General features: G+C 35.5%; 1 protein-coding gene across 5 annotated transcripts in view; it reads left to right on the forward strand.

Annotated features, from left to right (window-relative positions):
* Positions 1-23,033, forward strand: part of LOC117400899 (DENN domain-containing protein 1B-like) — a 93,837-nt gene that overhangs the window by 17,554 nt on the left and 53,250 nt on the right. For all 5 annotated transcript variants that reach the window (XM_059031789.1, XM_034001251.3, XM_059031787.1 and 2 more), the window contains exons 3-6: positions 6,870-6,913; positions 16,313-16,362; positions 18,300-18,419; positions 22,796-22,865. In XM_059031789.1, coding sequence (XP_058887772.1) covers positions 6,870-6,913; positions 16,313-16,362; positions 18,300-18,419; positions 22,796-22,865 — 284 coding nt within the window. The remainder of the gene's footprint in view (positions 1-6,869; positions 6,914-16,312; positions 16,363-18,299; positions 18,420-22,795; positions 22,866-23,033) is intronic.

Below are 23,033 nucleotides of genomic sequence, written 5' to 3' on the forward strand. Positions count from 1 at the left end.
ACGAAAGTAACCGAAAACAATATTTTCATACGGTATATAAAAAGGGAAAGCATCGAAAAAAAACTATTTACATATAACTCGAAAATAGCTCAAAATAACTGAAAAATAAAATTAATAAAATCAGAAAAACAGAAGCCCTACATATAATCCACACAATTTGTCACAGTTAAATTGGACGACTTCATTGAATCTTAACACACAGATTTCACTTTATGGCATGACATCCAGTGATCTGCCACATGCTGTTTTCTAACAAGCTTTAAAATGAAGTATTTGTATACCAGTGGCTAATTGTCACAGTGTGCTTTTTCAGTCATTTGTTTCAGAACTTTTTAAGGCTGGAAACTGGAACACAAAATGGAACTCGCAGCCTGGAAAAACGTGAATCACTTTGTTAAGCTGGCTTCATAAGGGAGGATTACGCTACCTTGTTGACCTGGGCTTGATTCCAGGGAAAAGACCAAGGTGTCTAAATAATTTGAACAGCTGTGTGTGTGTCTCACAGACCTGCTTAGAATAGGCACAGACTCAGCAGGAACATCTCGGGAGGCTAAAGGACCCGAAAGCGTGCAGAGGCGAGAGGATTAGCCAGGCTGGGGTTTGTGATGGTGACATTTTTCTCCTCTGGAAGAACAGAAGGGGCTGAGTATACCCCAATAACCTTCAACTTTCATCCGTACCCATTAATCCCCATTGTATCAGTTTATAAGAGAATTGTGTGTGTGTGTTTTGACAGGCTGAAAAGAATATTAAATTAAAATACCAATGATTACACTATGTAACACAATTTTTGTTCCTGGGTAGTAAGTGTTATTTCCTAATTGCTTATGCCTCAAAAGTATAGACAATGGCTATTATTCCCCACAAACTTTGCTTTTGTGACCAGGACAGTGGTATTTTGAAATTTACCTATTTCCAATGAGAACGGGCGAATTTGTGTCTTTTCGTTCACATAAAGTCAGAAAAAAACAACATGTGAATCCAAATTAACATGTATTTATACTAAAGTAATACAAAAATGACTACAAAAGATTTAGAAGTGAGTAGTTTTTCGAGATTTACGATTATACTGTAAATCACTTTCACGAATCAGCCCCCAAATGTAGTCTCCCATCATGTTCTCGTTATACTGTCCTTGGTAGCGGCGTTCAAAGTCCAGTATATCCTGGTGGAAGCGCTCGCCTTGCTCCTCCGAGTACGCTCCCATGTTCTCCTTGAATTTATCAAGATGAGCATCAAGGTTATGGACTTTGAGGGACATCCTGCAGCCCATTGTGCCGTAGTTCTTCACCAGAGTCTCAACCAGCTCCACATAGTTTTCGGCCTTGTGATTGCCCAGGAAGCCCCGAACCACTGCGATGAAGCTGTTCCAAGCCGCTTTCTCCTTACTAGTGAGCTTCTTGGGGAATTCATTGCACTCCAGGATCTTCTTTATCTGTGGTCCGACGAAGACACCGGCTTTGACCTTTGCCTCAGATAGCTTAGGGAAGAAGTCTTGAAGGTACTTGAAGGCTGCCGACTCCTTATCTAGAGCGCTGACAAATTGTTTCATAAGGCCCAATTTGATGTGCAGTGGTGGCATCAGCACCTTCCGGGGGTCCACCAGTGGCTCCCACTTGACATTGTTCCTCCCCACAGAGAACTCGGTCCGCTGTGGCCAGTCCCGCCTGTGGTAGTGAGCCTTGGTGTCCCTGCTGTCCCAAAGGCAAAGATAGCAGGGAAACTTGGTAAAACCGCCTTGGAGGCCCATCAGGAATGCCACCATTTTGAAGTCTCCTATGACCTTGATGCCATCTCAGAAAAATGCAGATATGTATCCACTTGGTGGGCTTAAGGCCCCTGTATTTATACTACTATTTATATTACTGGAAAGTTCTAGAAAGTTCTAGAAGTTACTCCAGGTTTACTCAGCACTGAATCTATCTGGAATGTTCTGGAAAATAGGTAAATTTCAAAATATCACTGTCCTGGTCACAAAAGGAAAGTTTGTGAGGAATAATAGCCATTTTCTATACTTTTGAGGCATAAGTAATTAGGAAATAACACTTACTACCCAGGAACCAAAAAAAAAAAAAATTGTTACACGGTGTTATGCTAGATCTATTAATAGCTAGCGGATGGGCTTTTTGGGGTTGTTTTGGGAGGACCCTTTGTATTCAAAATCTATAACTGTTTTGTTCCCCCCACCATTATGAACCCTTGTTCAGATCTTTCCAACAAGGTGTTCAGAAGTTTAGGTTACATGCACTCGGAGGAACAGCCAAACAAACAAACAAGAAAATATATGAAATCAGTTTATCAGCGCATAATGAGGGGGTTACTGTTCTTTATGTTGCTTTTGTTCAGTGAATCCTTCAATGCCTGTGTAACCAATCTGAGAAACATGTTTGCATTCAAACTTAAGGCACACTTAAGCCCGATTTGCCCGTGCGAACTGTCCATTTCTTTTTATCCCAGATACTTTTCTCAGAGGTGCTCCTATTTTTTTTTTTTTTTAATATTATATATATATATATATATATATATATATATATATTATTACAGGACATTGGGACCTTCTGTATAATTTCAAACTCAGGCATCATGTGTCTTTTTACACCTGTGCAAATCGACCATGGCTGCGTTGTTTTATTCATCGGTGCACTGCATCACTAAGTCGGAAGTGACATCACTTGGTGCTCATCGGTGCGGGGGATTTAACAACAGTTTGGTGAATCAACATGGCTAATGATGTTGCTGCTGCTGCTTGCAAGGCTGTGGTTGACTTGTGTGAGGATGATCGCACGCTATTAGACTGGTGGGAAGGTTATGATAGCGTTGACAGCCAAATAACAAAGTACATTGAAATTAAATTGTGCAAGAAACCAAAAGTCCAAGGATATTATTTCTGTTAAGGTTTAGTTATCTTTAACCGACTAATATTATAGGGATATTAGGGCTAGGTTGTTACATTAAAATCGAATGTAGAAAGCAGCTAGCCTGCAATTTGTAAATATTTATAAATATTAATAGATACACTGTCAAATAGTTAGCCCCGATTTCGCAACTTTATAACATATTCGTTTGACACATAAAATAACAAATAACATACACTGTAAAAAAAAAAGGAGATAAAAAAGTCCATCTTGTTCTCTCTCTCGTCTCATATCTAATTCTTGTACACCAGAGCCAAGTCGGGGTACAAAAGATCTAACGGCATAGGCAGTTTTTCAAATACAATACAACATGAGATTGTTGGCTAATATATCAATATTTTTATTGGCGCTAAACATATTTATTTAATACACAACTCCATACCCATTATCAAACGATTTGCCGTCTCTGAATCTACAATTAAATTGATAGAAGTGTCTCCATACTGGAGACTAACTACTTCCACGGCCATGTTGGTTTTGCTGCAATTCACTGACTCTCAGCCTTGGTGACTCCACTGCTTCAGTGATGACTCATCGGTGAGTTTAACAACAGTTCGTTGAGAGACTCCTGGTAAATTTAACAATGGTTTGGTGAATCCGCTTTACATTGGTGAATTAATCAACGCGCCCCATGTCAGTGTTATGTTATAATTGATATAGCATTTCCGGGGTATTCGCCTCAGAGCAACACCAGACTTTACAATAAACCGTAATCTGTCCCGGGATTCTACAGTTCAGTAAAACGCAACGATTGGGCATAACCAAATTGGGGATCGGGGGAAAATACAAAACATAATTGGAGACTCTTAAAAAATGGATGCTTTGAATGATGCATTTCAAGGTATGTATGGAAATACATATCACTCAAGGGACGAAATGGTTATTCTAACCTTTGGAAAAGAAGGTACAACAAAATTAGTTTTGTACATCTGGTTCACTGTTTAGAATCGCATTTCATTTTGAATTTACAGGTTTTTCTTATTGAAAAATGATCCACGTCTAGGAGGTTACTAGATATCCTCTGCTTTTGACCAGCTCTGAGGACACCTGATTTTTAGTCCTGTGCGAATTCTGCTTTGGTTATTTAGAGGTTATGTAAATGTTCCTTATAGGATCATGTAGTATCTTCAGTACGATCCACATATATATTACTGGTGGGGGATGGGGTCTTTCACACTGTTGCAGTGGCCAGGCCTGCAGTGTCTTAAAAAAAAAAAAAAAGGTTAACCTTAAAGCTACAATACATCTAAAACTACTTGCATAAAGTAGGACAAAATAGAACAAAAAGTTAATTTGTGTTTTCCTTATAAAAGTCTTGTAAAAAAAAAAAAAAAAAAAAAAAAAAAGCCCACAGGGCTTGTTATTTGCAAGTTCTGCTTCTTCGTATGAATAAGCATGTGTCCTGAGGTGTGTTTTGAGTAGTTTAGCCTTTACTACACGGCTGTTTTATAAAATAAATGCATATATGTAGTGCTCTAGGTACTTTGTCTGTGGTCACAGGATTTTCTGGCAGTGATTCTCATCCTCTCACCCATAAAATCAGTCTAACATTGACCTAACACTGACAGATCAGATGGGACATCTGGGAAATAATCCCTTAGGAAAAGAAAATTCAGTCATTGTAAATCTTTGTAAGATGAAGTGCCTGAAATCATGAAATCAGATTATGTAATGTGTCTTTGATTCTGTCTGCTCTGTCCTTAAGTGAGTTTGTTCCTTTTCTCAAAATGCAGTAAATATAACACTTCATTTGTGTTGTGCTGTGTCCTTTTAGGGCAGCAGAATAATGAAATGCCTATTTTGCATGTTATTTGACAATCTGCTAAAAGTATGAAGAAGATGAGAAAATAATGGTCACGTGTGATATACAGTAGTAGATGATTTAAAGTTGAGGGGATGCATTTTGTTTGTCAGCCAAATTCCTCTCTTTTCTCCATAATTTAGTTGCTGACATGACAAATGTTTGGGATGTAACAATGAGCTTTTCTCAAGTGTTTGCTACCGGTCTGAATCTAGTATTAATTCACAGAGTGCTGACATGTTCTTAGCTTTTCCCATCCCCTTGAGTTCAACCTAGTACTAAATGAAAACAACTCACATACCATTCTAAGTTGAAAACTTGACTTATTTCTGACTGTCCAGGATCTAGCCACCCCTCCACTCTCAAACTCTTACAGTACTTGAACCCACAGAACAAAGGGCTAATGCTTCTGACATAGACCAGTATTACAGGAGAGAATACGTTTCAAACAAGATGTTGCTTCTCTTGTTTTTATTCATAAAGTGCTGAAATAATGTATAAAGTATACACAAATTAACCCCCCCCCCCCCCCCCCCCCCGCACCCAAACTGAGGGACGGGTTGCTGGGCAGACTCACCGTGCTTGAAAAACACGGTTGTACTATGTGCGATATTGCTGACAACCATATTATGTGAAATTATCATAGGGGATGTTCATGATAGTAAATAAATAAATAAAGGGGGACGATTTATAGTCAAACTTTCAGATAAACATTTATAGTGAATATTTTGCTTCTGAACTATGGTTGTTCATTACTGTTAACATTTTCTGTCCAAAAGCAAAGCAAAACATTTCAATTAATCTCACAAATCCTGACTAATATAACTATAAATTCAGCTTCTTTTTATGTAATAATGCCATATAATCCAAACACAACATGCTTTGAAACAAAGTAAGGTAATCGGTAGATTTAAAACAAAACAAAACAAGAAAAAAACATATTGCCTTAATTTTTAAATCAAGTAAACGTGAATACAATAGGCCTATTTCTGATTTGGCTTGTCCAACGCAAATGTAGAGGCCTGAAGTGTGTATCCTAGCAACAGGCTAATCTACCGTACTAGCACAAAAAGAAGCACACTCACACACTCAGGGTTTTAATGCAAACTGGCAGCAGGAGAAATCATTAAAACTAAAAATTACAGTAGTCACGTTTGGTACCTCACAGATGGGGACTTGGTCGAACAATAAAATGTAGGGCTTTTCATGACAAAGACTGTAAACCATTTTCCAACCAGCAGATAAAATGTTAGAACATAAGAACATAAGAAAGTTTACAAACGAGAGGAGGCCATTCAGCCCATCTTGCTCGTTTGGTTGTTAGGAGCTTATTGATCCCAGAATCTCATCAAGCAGCTTCTTAAAGGATCCCAGGGTTTCAGCTTCAACAACATTACTGGGGAGTTGGTTCCAGACCCTCACAATTCTCTGTGTAAAAAAGTGCCTCCTATTTTCTGTTCTGAATGCCCCTTTATCTAATCTCCATTTGTGACCCCTGGTCCTTGTTTCTTTTTTCAGGTCGAAAAAATCCCCTGGGTCGACATTGTCTATACCTTTTAGGATTTTGAATGTTTGAATCAGATCGCCGCGTAGTCTTCTATGTTGTTCATATAGTATAACTGTTTTCTACTACAGTACAAGCTAAGTCATATAAACTAATACAAAACAAACCTTAAACTATTGGCTAACATCACAGACTTTTCAACTGCAAGACCTAGACTGTTGAACACACAATGTCTTGAGTGTGGGCAGTGAGAATGCAAGCCAGTGAAGCGGGGGTGGTCTGCTACTGATGTGGTTAAAACACATTGGTTGGGTGATGAACTCTTTTATAGTAGTGTAACACTGCAGGCTTTATCAATTTCTCAAAATTCCTTTATGCTATATTCTGTTGATTTATCATGAATTGGGAACCAGAGAAGCATTTTCAAGCCGCCTTTGGTACCCTTTTGTAATAAATACATGAATAGATAAAATCAAATGGTGAAATACATTGGTACCGGTATATTCTTCTAGATATTGAGCTGTGCTTTCAACACTTGCATGAGAGCTTGTAGCTGACCGCCTGCTGTCCCCCCACTTTAATATTTATATGTGCTGAATTTTATTTTCTGTTCCGCTCCTGATTAATGCTGTCTGTCAATTATTTACAGATCCAGTGGTGTTGTGGAAGTTCCCAAAGGACTTTGGAGACCAGGTTGGAAACTTTTTTTATTATTATTATTTTTTTAATGTTAAAATAAAAATCCTCTCCTAGTCAGCCGTGGAGCGGCAGACTGTAATGAAAAGCAGCGAGCTGATCTACGATGATAACTGATGTATTGGTAACGATGCAGCTGTGACAGAACTACATACTGGGTCTCCATAAGAATCCAGCTTCCTGGTGGCTTGTGTTTTGTTTAAACTGTTGTTGGAATAGTGGATTTAATTTATATTAAGTTAGGTGTTATTGCCAGCATCGTTTTAAACCATGTTAACAGGATTCACCTTTATTTATTTTTATTTTGCATTCATCATTTCTAAGTCACAACAGTGACAAGTATGACTAAGGCGTAGACTGTATGAGGAAGCTGTACAAAGATAAGGCCTCTTGTGTGGATCAGGACTGTAGGATTCATTAAGGCTGTGTTAAATCAGATATGGTAAATATGTAAACAGGAGTAGCAGTATGTGCAGGACAGATAGTATCTAGGGCTGGGGGTGGAGCTGGTTGTCATTTTTATTTGTATACTTCAGGCACATAAGACCTCACACCACACATTCTGCTGATGGAATATATTGTTCTGAAGGCTTCATAGTGTGTTTCAGTACAAAGAGCTTCATGCTTTTGCCATACCCAAATGGCTACCAACACAGTATGGAAGCTTGCATGATCAAATTGCAACTTTTAAAAAATAAATACATCTTTACTTGTACATTACTGTATATGTTACTATACTTAAGTACTTTAAACATTGCTTTTAACTGAGTACAAAATGATTTATCATGTGTTGGATTTTTTTATTTTTATTTAAGATACCTAGTACCAAGTAAATATATCATGAGAAACTTTTTTTTTTTGTTAAGTGATCATTTAGGCTAAATGTAATCCAATCTACACTTTTTGTTTTTAATCTGGTATTTTGCTCTATTAATTCTGGCTGCTAGAATATAAACTGTGTAAGGTTTGCATTTGAATGATGAATTTACATTTAAAATCTGGTATCTCCAGATACCTCAAAATGTCAATTTAAATTCAACTGGCAAGTCTATGAATAGTGCACCAAGAAAATGAATACTGTATTTGTCCAATGTTGGGCGCATTACTTACTGCTAGTAATAGCTACTGTTGATCTGTCTCAGCATTGCAAAGCTCAGTCAAAGTTAATTGAATTAGTACATGATTATTAATAAATAAGGCAGTACAGCAATCTGTAATGGTATTGAATGCATCTACTTAGGGTATCCTTGTTGTGCTTGGGAATTGGCAGTTGCAGTATTTACAAAATGTGATATTTTACTGTATATTGTAGTTATTGAAGTCAATGCATAGCAGCCTGTGGAAACAAAAGAGGAAACGCATTACCAACCAGGGAGCAAACTATTTGAAAAAGCAGGCAGTAGGATATACATACCAGGGATGGAAATAAGGCTCTGATTGCATAGCAGCTTGATCCATTTCTAGTTTTACTGTGACTTTAACAAGACACACCTGAGCTTGTATCTTATACACTGGGGCTAATCAGGCTTTTAGAATTTAGTAAATTGAAGCTCTCACTCTTCATATTGTACTTTCATTATCAGACCTAAAGGATGGAGCTGTATGGTGGGTGCTGTTCACAAGGAATATCAGATTTACAGAGATCCTTAACCAGGAGAAAAGTGAGCTGCAGTTGATATTTGATGCAATGCAGTATTCAAGCAGACCAGTTGTTCAAAATTTTAAAACTTTTCAGCAAGATCTCTAGCAAATCATTTAAATCAAAAAGACAATCTCTTTTATTCTGTGCAACACAATAATTCCTCCCTACAATTATATTATAATATTACTTACTGTATAACTTATCTTGTACCAGCGTTGATAAAATCATTTTTGATTAAGATTATATTGCTCAGTCCCAGCGTATGTACAGATGGATTGGCTTTTTCCACATAAACATAAAGGGCTCATTCAGTTTACTCGTTATTGGGATTACACGTCTTGTGTTTTTTGTTGTGCTGCTGCTGGAGATATGTGTTTTCTTTTCTAAAGTTAGCCAGCACATGTCAGCAGCAGATCTAAACTCTACAGGGCCCTTTTGTTTATCTTGTTATTGTTGCTGAGCGTAATGACAGTTGTAGGCCGTAGATCAGGGTGCAGGGGTTAGTCCACCCTGGGGAGAAGAGAAAGAGAAAGACACAAGTGTGGATTATGGAAATATGAATTGATTTTTTTTTTTTTCTTTAAAAAAAAAAATGTGAGCGAGAGAAGATCTGCTCCAGCAGAATAGGACTCCGAGGGGAACAGACTGGGAGCTGGCACATCGGCTGTGAAATATGAAATGAAAATGATCACTTGAGCACTCTGAAGTCTTGGTCATCCCCAGCTGCTGTGTGCAGAAGCAAAGGCATACATTTGAATTGTAAGAAGATGGTTTGCAAATGAAGCAGACAGATGGAAATCAATCTATACCTTCTCAGATCTGTCGCCCAACTTCTTAGAAATCTGTAAAAATAATTCTGGTTGCCCGTTGACAGTCACAAGTTTTGTGAGTGAACTTTTAATCATCCTTTTCTTTTAGCAGTTAAAATAGTATTACAGTGCTACATTTAGGTGTGGTATGCATTGTACAGCACTGTTTTATAGTACTGGATGTTGCATGTTCAAAATTAAGGGATTCCTTGTGCAAGACCATTTAAAAGCGTACTTTGCCAAAATTAGGCATATATTTGATTGTGATCTATCCCACAAAGTAAATAAATCCACTATATTCAGTTAAGGTGATTTTTGTATTTATTTATTCTTTCTCCCCAAAATTACAGCTGATCCAGAACAAATTATCTTATCTTGCCTACATTTAAACTGTATTTTATCATATAGATATCCACACTCAAAAACATGTATTTCACATTAAATGCAGCATCACATATGACCCCAATATGCTTAACTATTTTTTACAAAATGTGCAGATTTAAGTGTATGAATCCAGTGTGACTCCCTAGCCGACACCTGCAGTTCTGTAGCATGCAACATTGGGTCAGTAGCTGTACTGCCATTCTATCATTGCCTCGTTTCACCCGGTTTATCATTAGATTTTGAAGAAGATGAAAATGGACTTCTGCTGTAGCCCAGTAAGTGAAGAAAATAAAACCATGTACTTGTCTCACAGCTACCTGTAGTTTTAAGAGGAAGTCATGTGACTAATCTCTCACCAGGAAGTTTTAGCAGCTCATGATCTTGTGATCTTTCCAGTTTTTTTCCCACTCATTTTGTTGTACCTTTTTATATGGCAGCAACTACTTCAGTATCCGGCAATAAAGTTGCAAGAGCAAATGATAAATGTATGTTACAGGAGTAAATGTTTTATTGTCATTTGCAAGCTTTTGTTTTATAAATTTAACAGCAGTGTGGCGTAGTGGTTAGGGCTCTGGACTCTTGACCGGAGGGTCGTGGGTTCAATCCCCGGTGGGGACACTGCTGCTGTACCCTTGAGCAAGGTACTTTACCTAGATTGCTCTAGTAAAAACCCAACTGTATAAATGGGTAATTGTATGTAAAAATAATGTGATATCTTGTAACAATTGTAAGTCGCCCTGGATAAGGGTGTCAGCTAAGAAATAAATAATAATAATAGCTCTTTTTTTCATAGCTGTTATTTGTAATAAATTTGTTTGGCTAGATCAGTTTTAATTGTTTTCATTGTCGGTACCCAGGTCAGTCAAAAGCAGACTTTTTGGATCCTTTTAAAAGCTATGAAGTTTAAACTTATTGTAATGCACAATATATACAAATAGGCTTTTGTTTTCTTTCTTGTTTAAAGATCAAAGGCCATCGAGTTTAACAGTGAACTAATTGGTTGTTGGGTTGTTTTGGGGGGAATTATTTGTTCTAGTAGACTGCTCTAACTCGTAAGGAAACACTGCTTCTTCCCAAGGGTCCTAAAACCAAATATTTGTACTATCTGACACCATGTTCAACCAAAAGATCCAAACTGACACTTCATGATTGGCTGCCTCTCCTTTCCTTGCCTGCTGTAGGATGTGGTTCACCACCCAGGAGATGTTGGGGGAAATTATCCGAACGATCCAGAATGTTTGTGCTAAGATGGTCATCTTTTTTTTTAAGGCTGCAACTCAAGGGTAATTCCCCTTCACTGAATGTTGACAGCAAGTTTAGAGGTTGGTTCATCGTCATGAGTTCCTCCACAGGCTCCCTGGGGGTGTTAAATTGTTAAATTCCAGTAAAATTGGCAGACCCACCCTGGTGTGCTGGCCTTTATGCCTAGGCACATTGTACTCATGCTAAAGCCTACTTAGTTAATGGCTCTTGATTATGCTGACCTGTGGTTCATCATCCAAGGTGATGGTGGATGCGTTTGGCCTTTATGTGGAGATACCCTGTACTGTACCAGTTAGCCTATGCAATCACTAGAAACTGTAAACAGGTATAAACACGATGAATAAATGTGTCAAGGTTTACCCATGAAACTCATGGTTTTTCACAATCTCACGTCCGTGCAATGGATTCTCATGCTTGTACATAAGTTTGTTATTGCTTGCGAGGCTGCAAAATCCTTTATACATGATACAGCGGTAAATCTAACACAACTGTCCAAGCGTATTATTTCATTTTTGGGGGGGGGGGGGGGGCACCATGGAGAGGCGTACATTATCATTCTATGTTCCTGTAGCTGCTACACAAACTCCCCCCTTACGCCAAAGATAGAATTGCCTTGTCTCAAACTGACGGTTTGTCTGCGCGAGCCTTCTATGTTTCTGTACACAACACATCATTACTCGGACAGAGTTGAAGGAGAGCCTGCCAGACTGTCACTGTCTCGTTCACGCAGAAATTACCACAGAAATAAAAGAGAAATGGACATCAATAAGAATTTAATTATTAAGTCGAAAAATATAATGTTCTGTATGATGCCAATGTCGGTGGTTATAAAGACAATAAAAAGAAAGACGCCATATGGTAAGAAATAACAGAACAATTGGAAATTGATGGTATATCTGTCCCTCTTTATTTCACCTTAATTTTAGTCAAAGTGACAGGGAGCACCACACACTGGTTTCGTATTTCTGTAAAATGACGCTTCTTTTTTTTTTAATAGTGTTAACCAATAATAATAATTACATTGACACACTAACTGAAGATTTTATTAAAACTGAAAATCAATAAAAAAAGTATATTAAACTAATTTTCTCAGTATTTACAAAGAAATATGTGTAGATGTATTCTTTTTGAATAATGTACATGTTAAACCAGATCACATATAAACATTCACTGTTCAATGTCATTTTTTAGTGTGTGGTGTACCCAGACTATTTCTTTATTTTATTTATTATATTTTGCCACCACAAAAGGAGCAAGCAACCCCCCCCCCCCCCCCAACAAAATCGAGTGGTCTAGGTTAAGGTTTTTCATCAATCCCAAGGTTTTTCAGCAGGGGTCTCACTGGTATGAACACTTAGGGGTTGACATGTCTGACTATGATGTGAGGTGGGATAACCTGATCTTATTTGAAATCAAGTCTTTGGTAGGGAATAGGGATTTTTAATAATCGGTGTTGGGAAATACTGATCTTGAATAATTCTTTCAAAGTACAAATAGTGGTACAAAATATTAATTTGGACAAATACATACATACATACACACACACATACAGACAGACAATACATACTGTTTTTGTATGGTATCTAATTATCTTACTGTTCCAGTCAGGACATTTTCAGTGTGTTTTCACCATCACAATCAGACACTTGTCAGTCTCACTGATACATCTACAATATAGCATTGAAATGCACATTGTCACTCTTCAGGAGCTGTGATTTACAATACAATGGGGAGGGAGTCATTGATGCTTCTGGGTTTTATCCACTTCAATCTATTACAATCTGCAGTGGAAACACAGTCATCCAACAAAGTGCAACTGATTTGAGACGAGCTTAGAGTCACATTAGTTGCACTTTGGTCAACAATATAGAATTACTACTTCTGTCTGTCAAATAAAACTGGATGGCAGGGAAATCACTTTGATTTGTGTTAAATGGATGAAAACTTGAATGTAAAAGAGCTTTTGTTAGAACTATGAATGTATCCATTAGCTTGCATACAGGAGCATTTCCTTTACTGTGATAGGAAAGAGTATGGGGTATTTGCATGGAACCCTTTTTTAGACACTCTGAACTTTAGTGTCCACACAGCTTTGAAGATAAGCTTCTTGTAATGCAGGGATTTCCACAGATTGGTTTCACCTTCATGTCTGTTAATTCTACACATGCTTCCTGCTTACACAGACTTTTTTATTTTACAGTTGAAAGTATGTGTAGGTATGAAAATGTTCATATACCATGAGGTATAGTGGTTCTGGAACATCAAGCTTTTAAGAAATTGAACATGTCTTGGTTTATGCTGTTTTTTTTTTCTTATAAAGTAGCAGTAACACATGCAAATAGTTAGTGACACAGTTTATACCAACACTGTTGTACATGTGTATATCACATGATACTTACTCCTTTAAATTTACATTTTGAATACAATCCATGCCATTGTACAAGCCCTACTGCAAGTTGTAAGATAATTTGACACTTGAATACCCATTACAACAACTTTAGATCTAGAAATTATGTTTTCTTCTTCAAAAATGTACACATACGGTATACTACATTCTATTATATAATATTATGCCTGGTTTAAGATTTAGCAAAAATGGGTTTGTTCTGTGCTGCTGGACCATGGAGGAGTCTCTGCACATACACACAGGAGCACACAGCAGGGTAATACAAAGCTATAGAGTCCAGTGGGAGATGAAAGCTTAAATGGATAAAACCCCTGAGGCCAGTTGGCACTCAGTTAATGATGTTTATGGCTTAGCATCTTTCAGGCGTATGGTACAAAATCTCCAGTTTTGCCCAGAGGAATATCAGTTTGTCTGTCTTTAAAACAAAACTATACTCCATCAGAAAATGACATATGCTATAGTAATGATTGTTGAAAAGGCTATTTAAAGCATTTAAAGTTTATTTGGAAATATACAATTTTGCTGTTAATAAAACAGTAGTTTGATGGGTTTTTTTAAAATTTTATTTTCTGAAAAATTCTTGCCATTTCTTCAGACGTAAAGCTACAATTAAATATAATTTTCAGTGCAGTTACATCAAAGAAAATATTGTGAATCTAGTTTCATAAGGGGAATTGTAGTAAACTGACCCTTTGGATGCCGAACATGGGACAAGTTAATGAGGTGCAATATTCGATCTGGAGAGAAAAAGTCAAAAATAAAATGACTACAGTATGCTGGTAACATTCTTTTGAAAGCTTGTCACCATGCAACACAGGCAAAAGGTTTATTATTATTATTTTTTAAGACTAAAACTGGATTTAATCTTAAAAGCTTTCATTTAGGTTTGAAGTAAAAACAAACAAATGCAAAACAAATTTAAGGCCTTGAAGGGCAAAACATCTCTAAGTAACTGACTCCATAATAATTTCTGCAAAGAAATAACTGGTGTGTTAATCAGACCTACATTGTCATGGAAAATATGGCTTGAATAAATACCATTTTATTCCTAATTTGAAATGTATTGAGAGGTATCTGTAATTAGTGCGAAGGCTGGAGCCTCGGAAGCGGGGTACAATTTCTTTGATTGATCAGCCAGCGCTGTCGGGGGAGACGCAGCCTCAGCTGAGCAGCTTTGCCACCAACATAAGCTGAGAGAAGATTTTTTTTTTTGTCTATATTGTTTATACAGCAGTCTATAGACCTGCTGGCTGGTTGAATTTTAAATAGTGTCGAGGTTTAAAGACACAGCCCCGAGGGAGCATTCTGCCAGTAGAGAAGGGAGGTGAGCACTGGGGATTTTTTTTTTTTTTTTTTTAAGCAAGGGAAAGAACTGAAAACAGCTTACAGGAGGTTTCCAAGTGAAATTAAATTCATGTTATGCTGTGGCTGAAGAATACAGAATTTAAAGATCACAAGTTTAAATAATTTTATAATTCTCATTTGCAGTAATTGTTTACTATGTTTTAATTAGTTAATACAATTTATTTTATATACTCAGTAGAATTTTACAGACGAAATTTAGATTTAAAAAAAAAAAAAAAATCACACACAAATAAAACATGTAGAAACATATCTGAAACTCAGACATGCAACTGATATGTTTTTGCATAATAAATGAACGAGTACATTATCCCTGGTGAAGAAATGTATTTTCTTATTTTTTTGCCACAAATTATTCTGCCCTCCACAGTGAGTGCTACCCTTGTGTCAGTAGTAAATAAAAATATCTAATCTTATTGTTCTACCAGCATCCCCTATGATATGTGTATATTTATTACCTTTTTATACATCTATCGTGGGATACAGCTAATGCAAACTGAGCTGTCACACACTTGTTCTAGTAAGGTTTTTGTTATTCATGCCTGTGCAGTAACAATGTGGTCAACAATTGCATCTACAAGATCCTTATGTGTTACTGCACACAGACTTACAATAAAAAGCTCGCTGGAGCATCCTAAGTTTGTAAACGCTTTTTTACTATAACAGTTGAGGGGAAAATGAAACCACCTATCCTCAGTCCTGCTTAGAAAAAGGGAATAATGGAAATAATTCAGGTTGGAGGGCCAGATATCTGCACATAATTCTAGTTTATTATGTGTTTAGTTGTCTCTGTATCTTGAATAGATTGTTTTACAAATATATTACTCAGAAAGCAAAATGTGAATTCACACCATGTGCAATGCTTTAAAGTATATGCAAGCAATCTGATGCATGTGCATTACAATAATTTAAAACATGATACTCTGTATAGAAGGATTTTTGCAGCATTAAAAATAAATTAAAAAAAAAAGTTTATAGTTTTACCATTTTGTGACAAGAGTTGTTAACTTAATACAGTACTGTTATTCTCCTGCATGCTCATCCTTCTCCTCCACCTACATTTTAATTGAAACAGCATTTGTATATTTTGTCGGAAGTCCCCATGGCTAGACTGGTACAAGTACCGGCAGACGTGGCTTACCCATATGGTGCAGCACTTCTTATAAAAATCCATATGCTTCTGGTGAAGGGGATCCCACTGGGGGAGTGTGGGGTGTTAATACCCTTCAGGCCAGGCCTTTTACTCCTGGTACCTCTTTGCCATTGTCACTGCAATCTGCCAAAGCATACAATTTAATTCCCCCTTTATAATCGGTGAACTTAATTGTGGCTAATTATTTAAGCCTTGAAACAACCCACTCTCCCAAGATATTTAATACAACAAAATATATATTTTAAAATAGTAATAAGAAAGAAAGAAAGTCATTCCAATTCTAAGCTTGCTGACAAATAGTTAAGCAAAGTGTTTTTAATCCAATGCTTTTGTTAGTCTTTTAATGTTTAGTTTTTTTTCCCATCTGGTTTCACAGGAAGTACTGCAGACTGTGCCAAAGTTCTGCTTCCCTTTTGACGTTGAAAGGTACTGTGCAATAGTGTGTGTGTGTGTGTGTGTGTTTTTTACATAAAGACTGTATTAAAGCAAACAAACAAAAAAAAAACATGATCACTCCTGAAACATTAATATTCTGTATCTGATTAAAGCAAAAACATCCCAATTGCACTCTACATACTGCTTCCTCCTCTTTATGCTATGCAGACGTATAGATTTTGTACAGTATATAAATAACAGAAGTGGCTAGAGCTTATCTTACCACTAAATACATACTTTGGTTCAGTTGTTATAGTAATGTTGTCAAAGTTACTAAACTGCTTACTTTTTCTGAACAATACTGAGTGTAGTGGATATTTATGTTGCAGTCAATAGCCAGGGCAGATGCTGATTACACTGAGACGTGACTGCGGAGAAGGCAGCCTTGAGCACACCTTCGAAAGGTTCACATGTTCAATATTCTATACATTCGCACTGGAAATTAGAGGAATAGGTGTTTTCATCCAAGGTTGTACAGTTGGCAGAAGGAATTAAAGCACTAATAATATAAAGATATCCACCAAATGCATATTGTGTTAAAATTACAACGGTAGAAGTACAAGTTTATTCAATGGCTTTAAAAGTTTTGTGTAAGAATTAAAAATAGCACAATTTTACTGGCACCTTTTTTTGAGCACAATTAAAATGATGGCAGAGTGGTCATTCTTTGAAAAAAAAATGTTAAATAAGGACGAAGAGAATATTTAATTGAAATGGATCTGATTTTGTCAGCAAATGCCTTTTTGTTTTGTTAATAAACTGCCTACACTGGCATCAGTGTTAGTTTCTCTCTGTAATGCTAAAATGAAGGCCTTGTAACCAATACATTTAAAGGAGTGGGTGGATTTTAAATTGTGATGGAATAATCATTTATCACAGTGTTTTTTCTCTTTTTTTAATTGATGTTTTTTTGGTACAGATCAAAGTTTGTTAATTGATATTAAGAGACATGTAAAATAAATAATTAATTTGGTGTTCACGGAGTAAATATTGCCATTCTTTATTTGAAAAGTAGCATTGAGCATTGGGGCTGGGGGATGGGTATTGTCAAAATGGTAGAGACCCTCTGCTGAAACACTGCTGCTGCCATCCAGTGGAGACATTATTGACAGAAACAAAACTAATACTTTGCCTTTGTAACCACCATTTTCAATTTAATAGCATACGTCTATGAACTAAATATATATATATATATATATATATATATATATATATATATATATATACTGTATATAGATATATAAATATAGATAGATAGATAGTAACTAAAAATAGCAACTAATGCAGTAGCATTTTAATTGTTTGATCGCTATTCCCATCTTTTACAACAAAGACTAAGATATTCAGTTTCCTGAAGGAAGGCACTATGTTCTTGTAAAAAAATATGTCCTGTGTGTGATTTATTATAGCTTAGCCTGTCATGGTGTGACCTCTGTCATATCTTTTTGTTTTATTTATATACAGTACTGTAAATATATATATTTATATAAATATATATATATATATATATATATATATATATATATATATATATATATATATATATATATATATATATATATATAAAAATATAATATAAATTTGTGTGTGTGTCTTTATTTTTATTTATTTATAAAAAAAATAAAAAAGACAATTGCGGATGTACACAGAATGTTTAAATGAAGTAAACATGGTGCAGTAAACTTTTGCACTGTGTTTACTTTACTTTTCTTTCTACATAGCTGACTTGGGGGTTTTGCATGAAAGAACCTGAAATAAAATGTATGTTTTTTTTTTGTTTTTTTTTAATTTAAATCTTTTGCGTACATCCCAAAAAACTTTGTACACTGCACTGTTATACCTCCTTTCAAACATATGTATATGTGTATCTGTGACCGGCAGGGTTTTATAAGGGAACTTATTTGATAACTCCACTTCCATATTAACAGGGTATCGCAGACCCAGGTGGGCCAGCACTTTACCTTTGTGCTTACAGACATTGACAGCAAACAGAGGTTTGGTTTTTGCCGACTCACATCTGGATGCAAGGTCTGCCTCTGTATTCTCAGGTATGTTAATGTGGTTTTACTTTTTTTGTGTTTTAAGTGACTATTTTCACCATCAGTAGGTAGTTAGCAGAAAAAATAGGCTTTACCAATCTGCAGAGAAGCCAGCATATAGTAGACTGCTCTGGTTATGCAACTCTGAGCAGTTGTTAAATTGAATGTGATCTGCTTTTTGGGAGCATAAACACAGTGATTTTTAACCTTTTTTTTTTTTTTTTTTTTTTTTTTTTAAATATCTCCAGTGGTGGTGTTAGTTTTCACAGTTTTTTTCATTTTTTAAAGAAACCATAGGTTTGGCAAGTCTTATACTGTTTTATTGTGTCCAGCAAAGCCCACTGGAAGATTTAGGTTGAATATCGTCTTGATTAAACTTGTTGTCTGTGATTTTGCTGAGCCAAGACTGCTTTTGTTTTTCTTGCGTTGCTAGTGGCACTGAAGTGTGGCGGAGACAGTTCAGCGATAATTATGCAATCCCAGTGCCAATTAGTAGATGGCTCCCCATTCTCTTCCATTGAGAATTACATTGTAATTCTGTTGACATACTATATATGCACTGCATTATGCATTCTGAGTTGCTGTTTTTTTCATGGTTTTGTTCATTCATACTAGGATAAAATAGTTGCCAAGATACAGAGGTGTTACAAAGAACATGAATAAATTTGTGTTTTATATTTGGTTATTATATTTTAAATGTTAAGATTTAGTTAGAAAGAAGTTAGGACCGCTTTTTTTTTGTAGTGTGAATAAATTTGAAATATTCTTTGTTAATTTGCACTGTTGATATTTAAGTAGTTATATTTCTACAAATTTTATATATATATATATATATATATATATATATATATATATATATATATATATATATATATATATATAAACAAAGAATAATTCAGCAAAGTTTATTAAACTTCTGTGTCCTCTGTATCCTGTTTTGGGACCATGTTTTGAAGCAAATGCAAAACTTGTCCATTTATTTATTTATTTATTTATTTATTTATTTATTTATTTAAAGAATAATTCATATTTTCATGTGATGAAGCTCAAAGCAAACAACTCGGAATGGATCTGCTGCAAAAGGGCCCCAAATATTTTTTTTCCTTTTAAATGCAGAACTAAAAGTCATTAAAACAGCTGCCTGTTTGATTGTTGAAGTGTTGGGCTATAAAATTGTCGCCTATGCTTACACAATGAAATACCCTAATGAGTTGGACAGTTTTATACGAACAGGCCTTTGTAGTGCTGCAGCCTGACAGCAAGCTTGAAGTCCTTGGTTACTTTAGGCAAAACCCTTGAAATACAGAATGTTTCAGTTTTACACATTTTGTGTCGTTGCCTCTGCAGTGAAAAAGTAGCCCCAAGACATCTCAAGTTTCAGGATGGAAAAGCGGTTTCCTCTGTTTTATTTGATTGCTTGGAGTTAGATTCCTGCTGGAAGTTCAGTTCTATTAGTGGACACTTAACCGTTTAACAACAAAAAAAACAAAACATTTCCTTTACTTAACTTGTAACCCTTGGTGTCGCTTTAACCAAAGCTTAGGCTAAAGGGTCAGAAGATGAAAGCCCACTATTAGTAGCATAATAGAACCTTGGCTATGATTTAATGTGCCTTTTGTATAATTTAGGAAATAGCTGGTCTTAATACTATTAGTAGCACATGGTTACTTTTTATGACTGGTTGTAGCTAAGAGAGTAGACAGAACTGTGTTCGGTACTAATCATGTAGCAAATGCATTTTATTCATATGCATATCAATAAGAACGCATAATACATACTGTAGTAGATAATACAAAATACATAACTGCATGTAGATCCTTACAAGTGCCAATGCTGCCTCACTAACTTGTCAATGAGACATGGGCCCTTCCCACCAAGACACATCCCTCTCAACTCTGCTTCTCACTAGTCATGAAGCATTATTTGTATCATTACTACACATGCACAAATTATTTATAAATGTTTTTTTATAATTTTTTTTTATATAAATATTTGTTAAACGGTTAGATTTACTGTAAATGTCCATGTTATGTTTTCTTTTACTTAGATTTTTTGCATGTTCTGCATAGTGTTTTACAATACTCAAAATGGACTATTTTACAGTACCCTTTTTGGTTCTGAACTGCAGTTTTATATTCTTATCTCCCACCATTGCTTGTGAGAGAGTGTGTGTTGTGCTTTGGAAGATATGCAGTATCATAAGATTTGCTGGCAGCAGACAGTGTAGAACCACAAATGGAGATGAGTAGGAGTGAGGAGGTTTGTTTAAAAGTTTTATTTAAAAAAAAACAAAAAAACTATGAAATGTATGTTTTACGAGATAACAAATAAAATAAAAATGACCCTGCTTACCAAGTACCCCTCCCTTCATCTCGTGATGAGTAAATGCACAGTGTATAGAACATCAGTTTATCTCATTTCAAAATAAGATTTACAGTCTTCCCATTTATTTTTCCATTATGATAGGGACTGGGAACCCACACTGACAGTGAAGACCCTTGTTTATAGGACCTTTCAGAAATGAAAAATGAAGGGTTAAAAGTCAAGAGACATGTATTTAGAAACACATTTTAATCTCAATGCAGCAAAGAGAAAGAATGATAATGGGATAGACTTTACTGTATACATATTCTTTAAAGATAAAAATAAACAGGTAATTTGTACATTTTATATGATTAATTTGTTCAGTGTCAAATTTCGAAGATGTATCATTTTTTTGCACGTTATTTTTGTATACAGTAGATCTCACATTGTGTTTGTGTATTGATCTGGCTTGCAAATGCATGATGAACCACAAAGAAACAGTTTTTGCCAATTTAAGAATTTTACTGTTTTTTTTCAGGTTAATGGTGGTTCTGACTTTTAATTTATGTATTGTGATGAAATGCATAAAAGTATGTGCATTTGCCTTTTAAAGACATTTCGTTCAATGCTGTTTTCTTGCAGTGAGTTATTTCCAGTCTACAAAGTGCCCACTGACCTATATTATAATGAAGATTGTACAATGCATATAAATGGTAGTCCTTTGTGCACTGGTGCAGTACCACATGTATTGTATATATTTATTAGGCTTTGCATTTAAATGTTCTCCTAATAAACTTTCAACTTTGCATGTATAGTATTGTCTTTATGTTGGGGAACCCCGTGCATGGTGTCTTGCATACTAGCAGAACACAACTTTGCATTTTCTGAATGTACTATTCCATTACAACTTTGTACAGAGTGTGTGGTCTTCTGCTTGAAATGGGAATGATTATCGTGTGGCTTAATTTTACTGTTTTGCTTCTTTATACTTTATGTAATTGGGTTTAGCATATGTCCAGTCTTAAACGTAATGGGAAAATGTCCTATACTGATGGATTTAGCTATAGTATGCTGTTTGTAAAGTATAATAATAAATGTGTATAACAGCTAGAGCAAGAGCAGATGCATTAAGTGCATTTAATATCCATATGTTGGCAGAGGAGAATTTAAAACATTTAGTTTGAAACAGCCAAAAAGGGTCTCGTACAAAAAGAAGAGAGATAAAGGCTTATTGGCTGGTTTCACTGACCCTGACCAATGCTGAGTCCACCATTGGTTTGGGTCTGTAAAACCAAATAAAATGTAACATTAGGTAGTCCAAGATTTGTCCTTATCAGGGCCTGTGAAACCAGTTTCCAGTTCATAGTAGCATAGATACCCTTCTACGTCAGCTTGAGACACTTAACTCGTACTGTGATTTATGAAGAAGAAACGAGTGCTGTATCAGACTAATGCTTAGTTTTCAGAAACAATTGGTACATGACTGGCGTAAAAATGCTGACGATTTTGTTAATATTTATACACAACTTATCAGGATTATGTTACCCTGCACAAGTTTACAAATACGGTACAGGCACCTGAAATTATCCTTTTATTCTTTCTTTTTAAAGGAAAGCCCAAATTGGCAAATACTGCATTACATGGGAGGTGCTAATAAATTTGCCATTGTGTATGAACGGCAGCATCTGCTTTTAATTGTATAACAGGATACATCTAACAAAAGCTGTTTTTAGGTTGCTTTGTGGGGCTATCAATGATAATTTCGTGTTGTGGAAAATTGTTATTTTGAATAATGTGGTTCCACCACTGCATGCTTATTAGGGTGATGAAACTTTATATTCAGTTGCATTTTTGTTATTTAGACGCATTAGCAAGATTTGTAAAACATAATGGCTGTTTTCAATGATTTGTTCCGTAAATATGAACACAACTAATGTTGCCTATTTTAAAGAGTTGTGTTTTAATTATTATTATTATTATTATTATTATTATTATTATTATTATTATTATTATTATTAATTATTATTATTATTATAAATAAATTGCATATGTATTTAAAAATGTGTTTTTGTTTTTTTCAGTTACCTCCCTTGGTTTGAGATTTACTATAAGCTGTTAAATACTCTGGGAGACTATTTAACAAAACAACAGGTGAGTTACTTTTTAAGGAAAAATAATGTAAAACTAACTTTCATGCTTATCTTTTTTTTCAAGAAAAGTGAAACCGTATGTACAGTAAAAACTAAAGATAGAGTTAGGCACTCAAATAAGTTTAGACATTCTGTCTTCTCTGCTGTCCATACTGTAGGTTGTCAGAAT

This window comes from Acipenser ruthenus, chromosome 10 (genome assembly GCF_902713425.1).
Source record: "Acipenser ruthenus chromosome 10, fAciRut3.2 maternal haplotype, whole genome shotgun sequence".
Lineage (NCBI taxonomy): Eukaryota > Metazoa > Chordata > Actinopteri > Acipenseriformes > Acipenseridae > Acipenser > Acipenser ruthenus.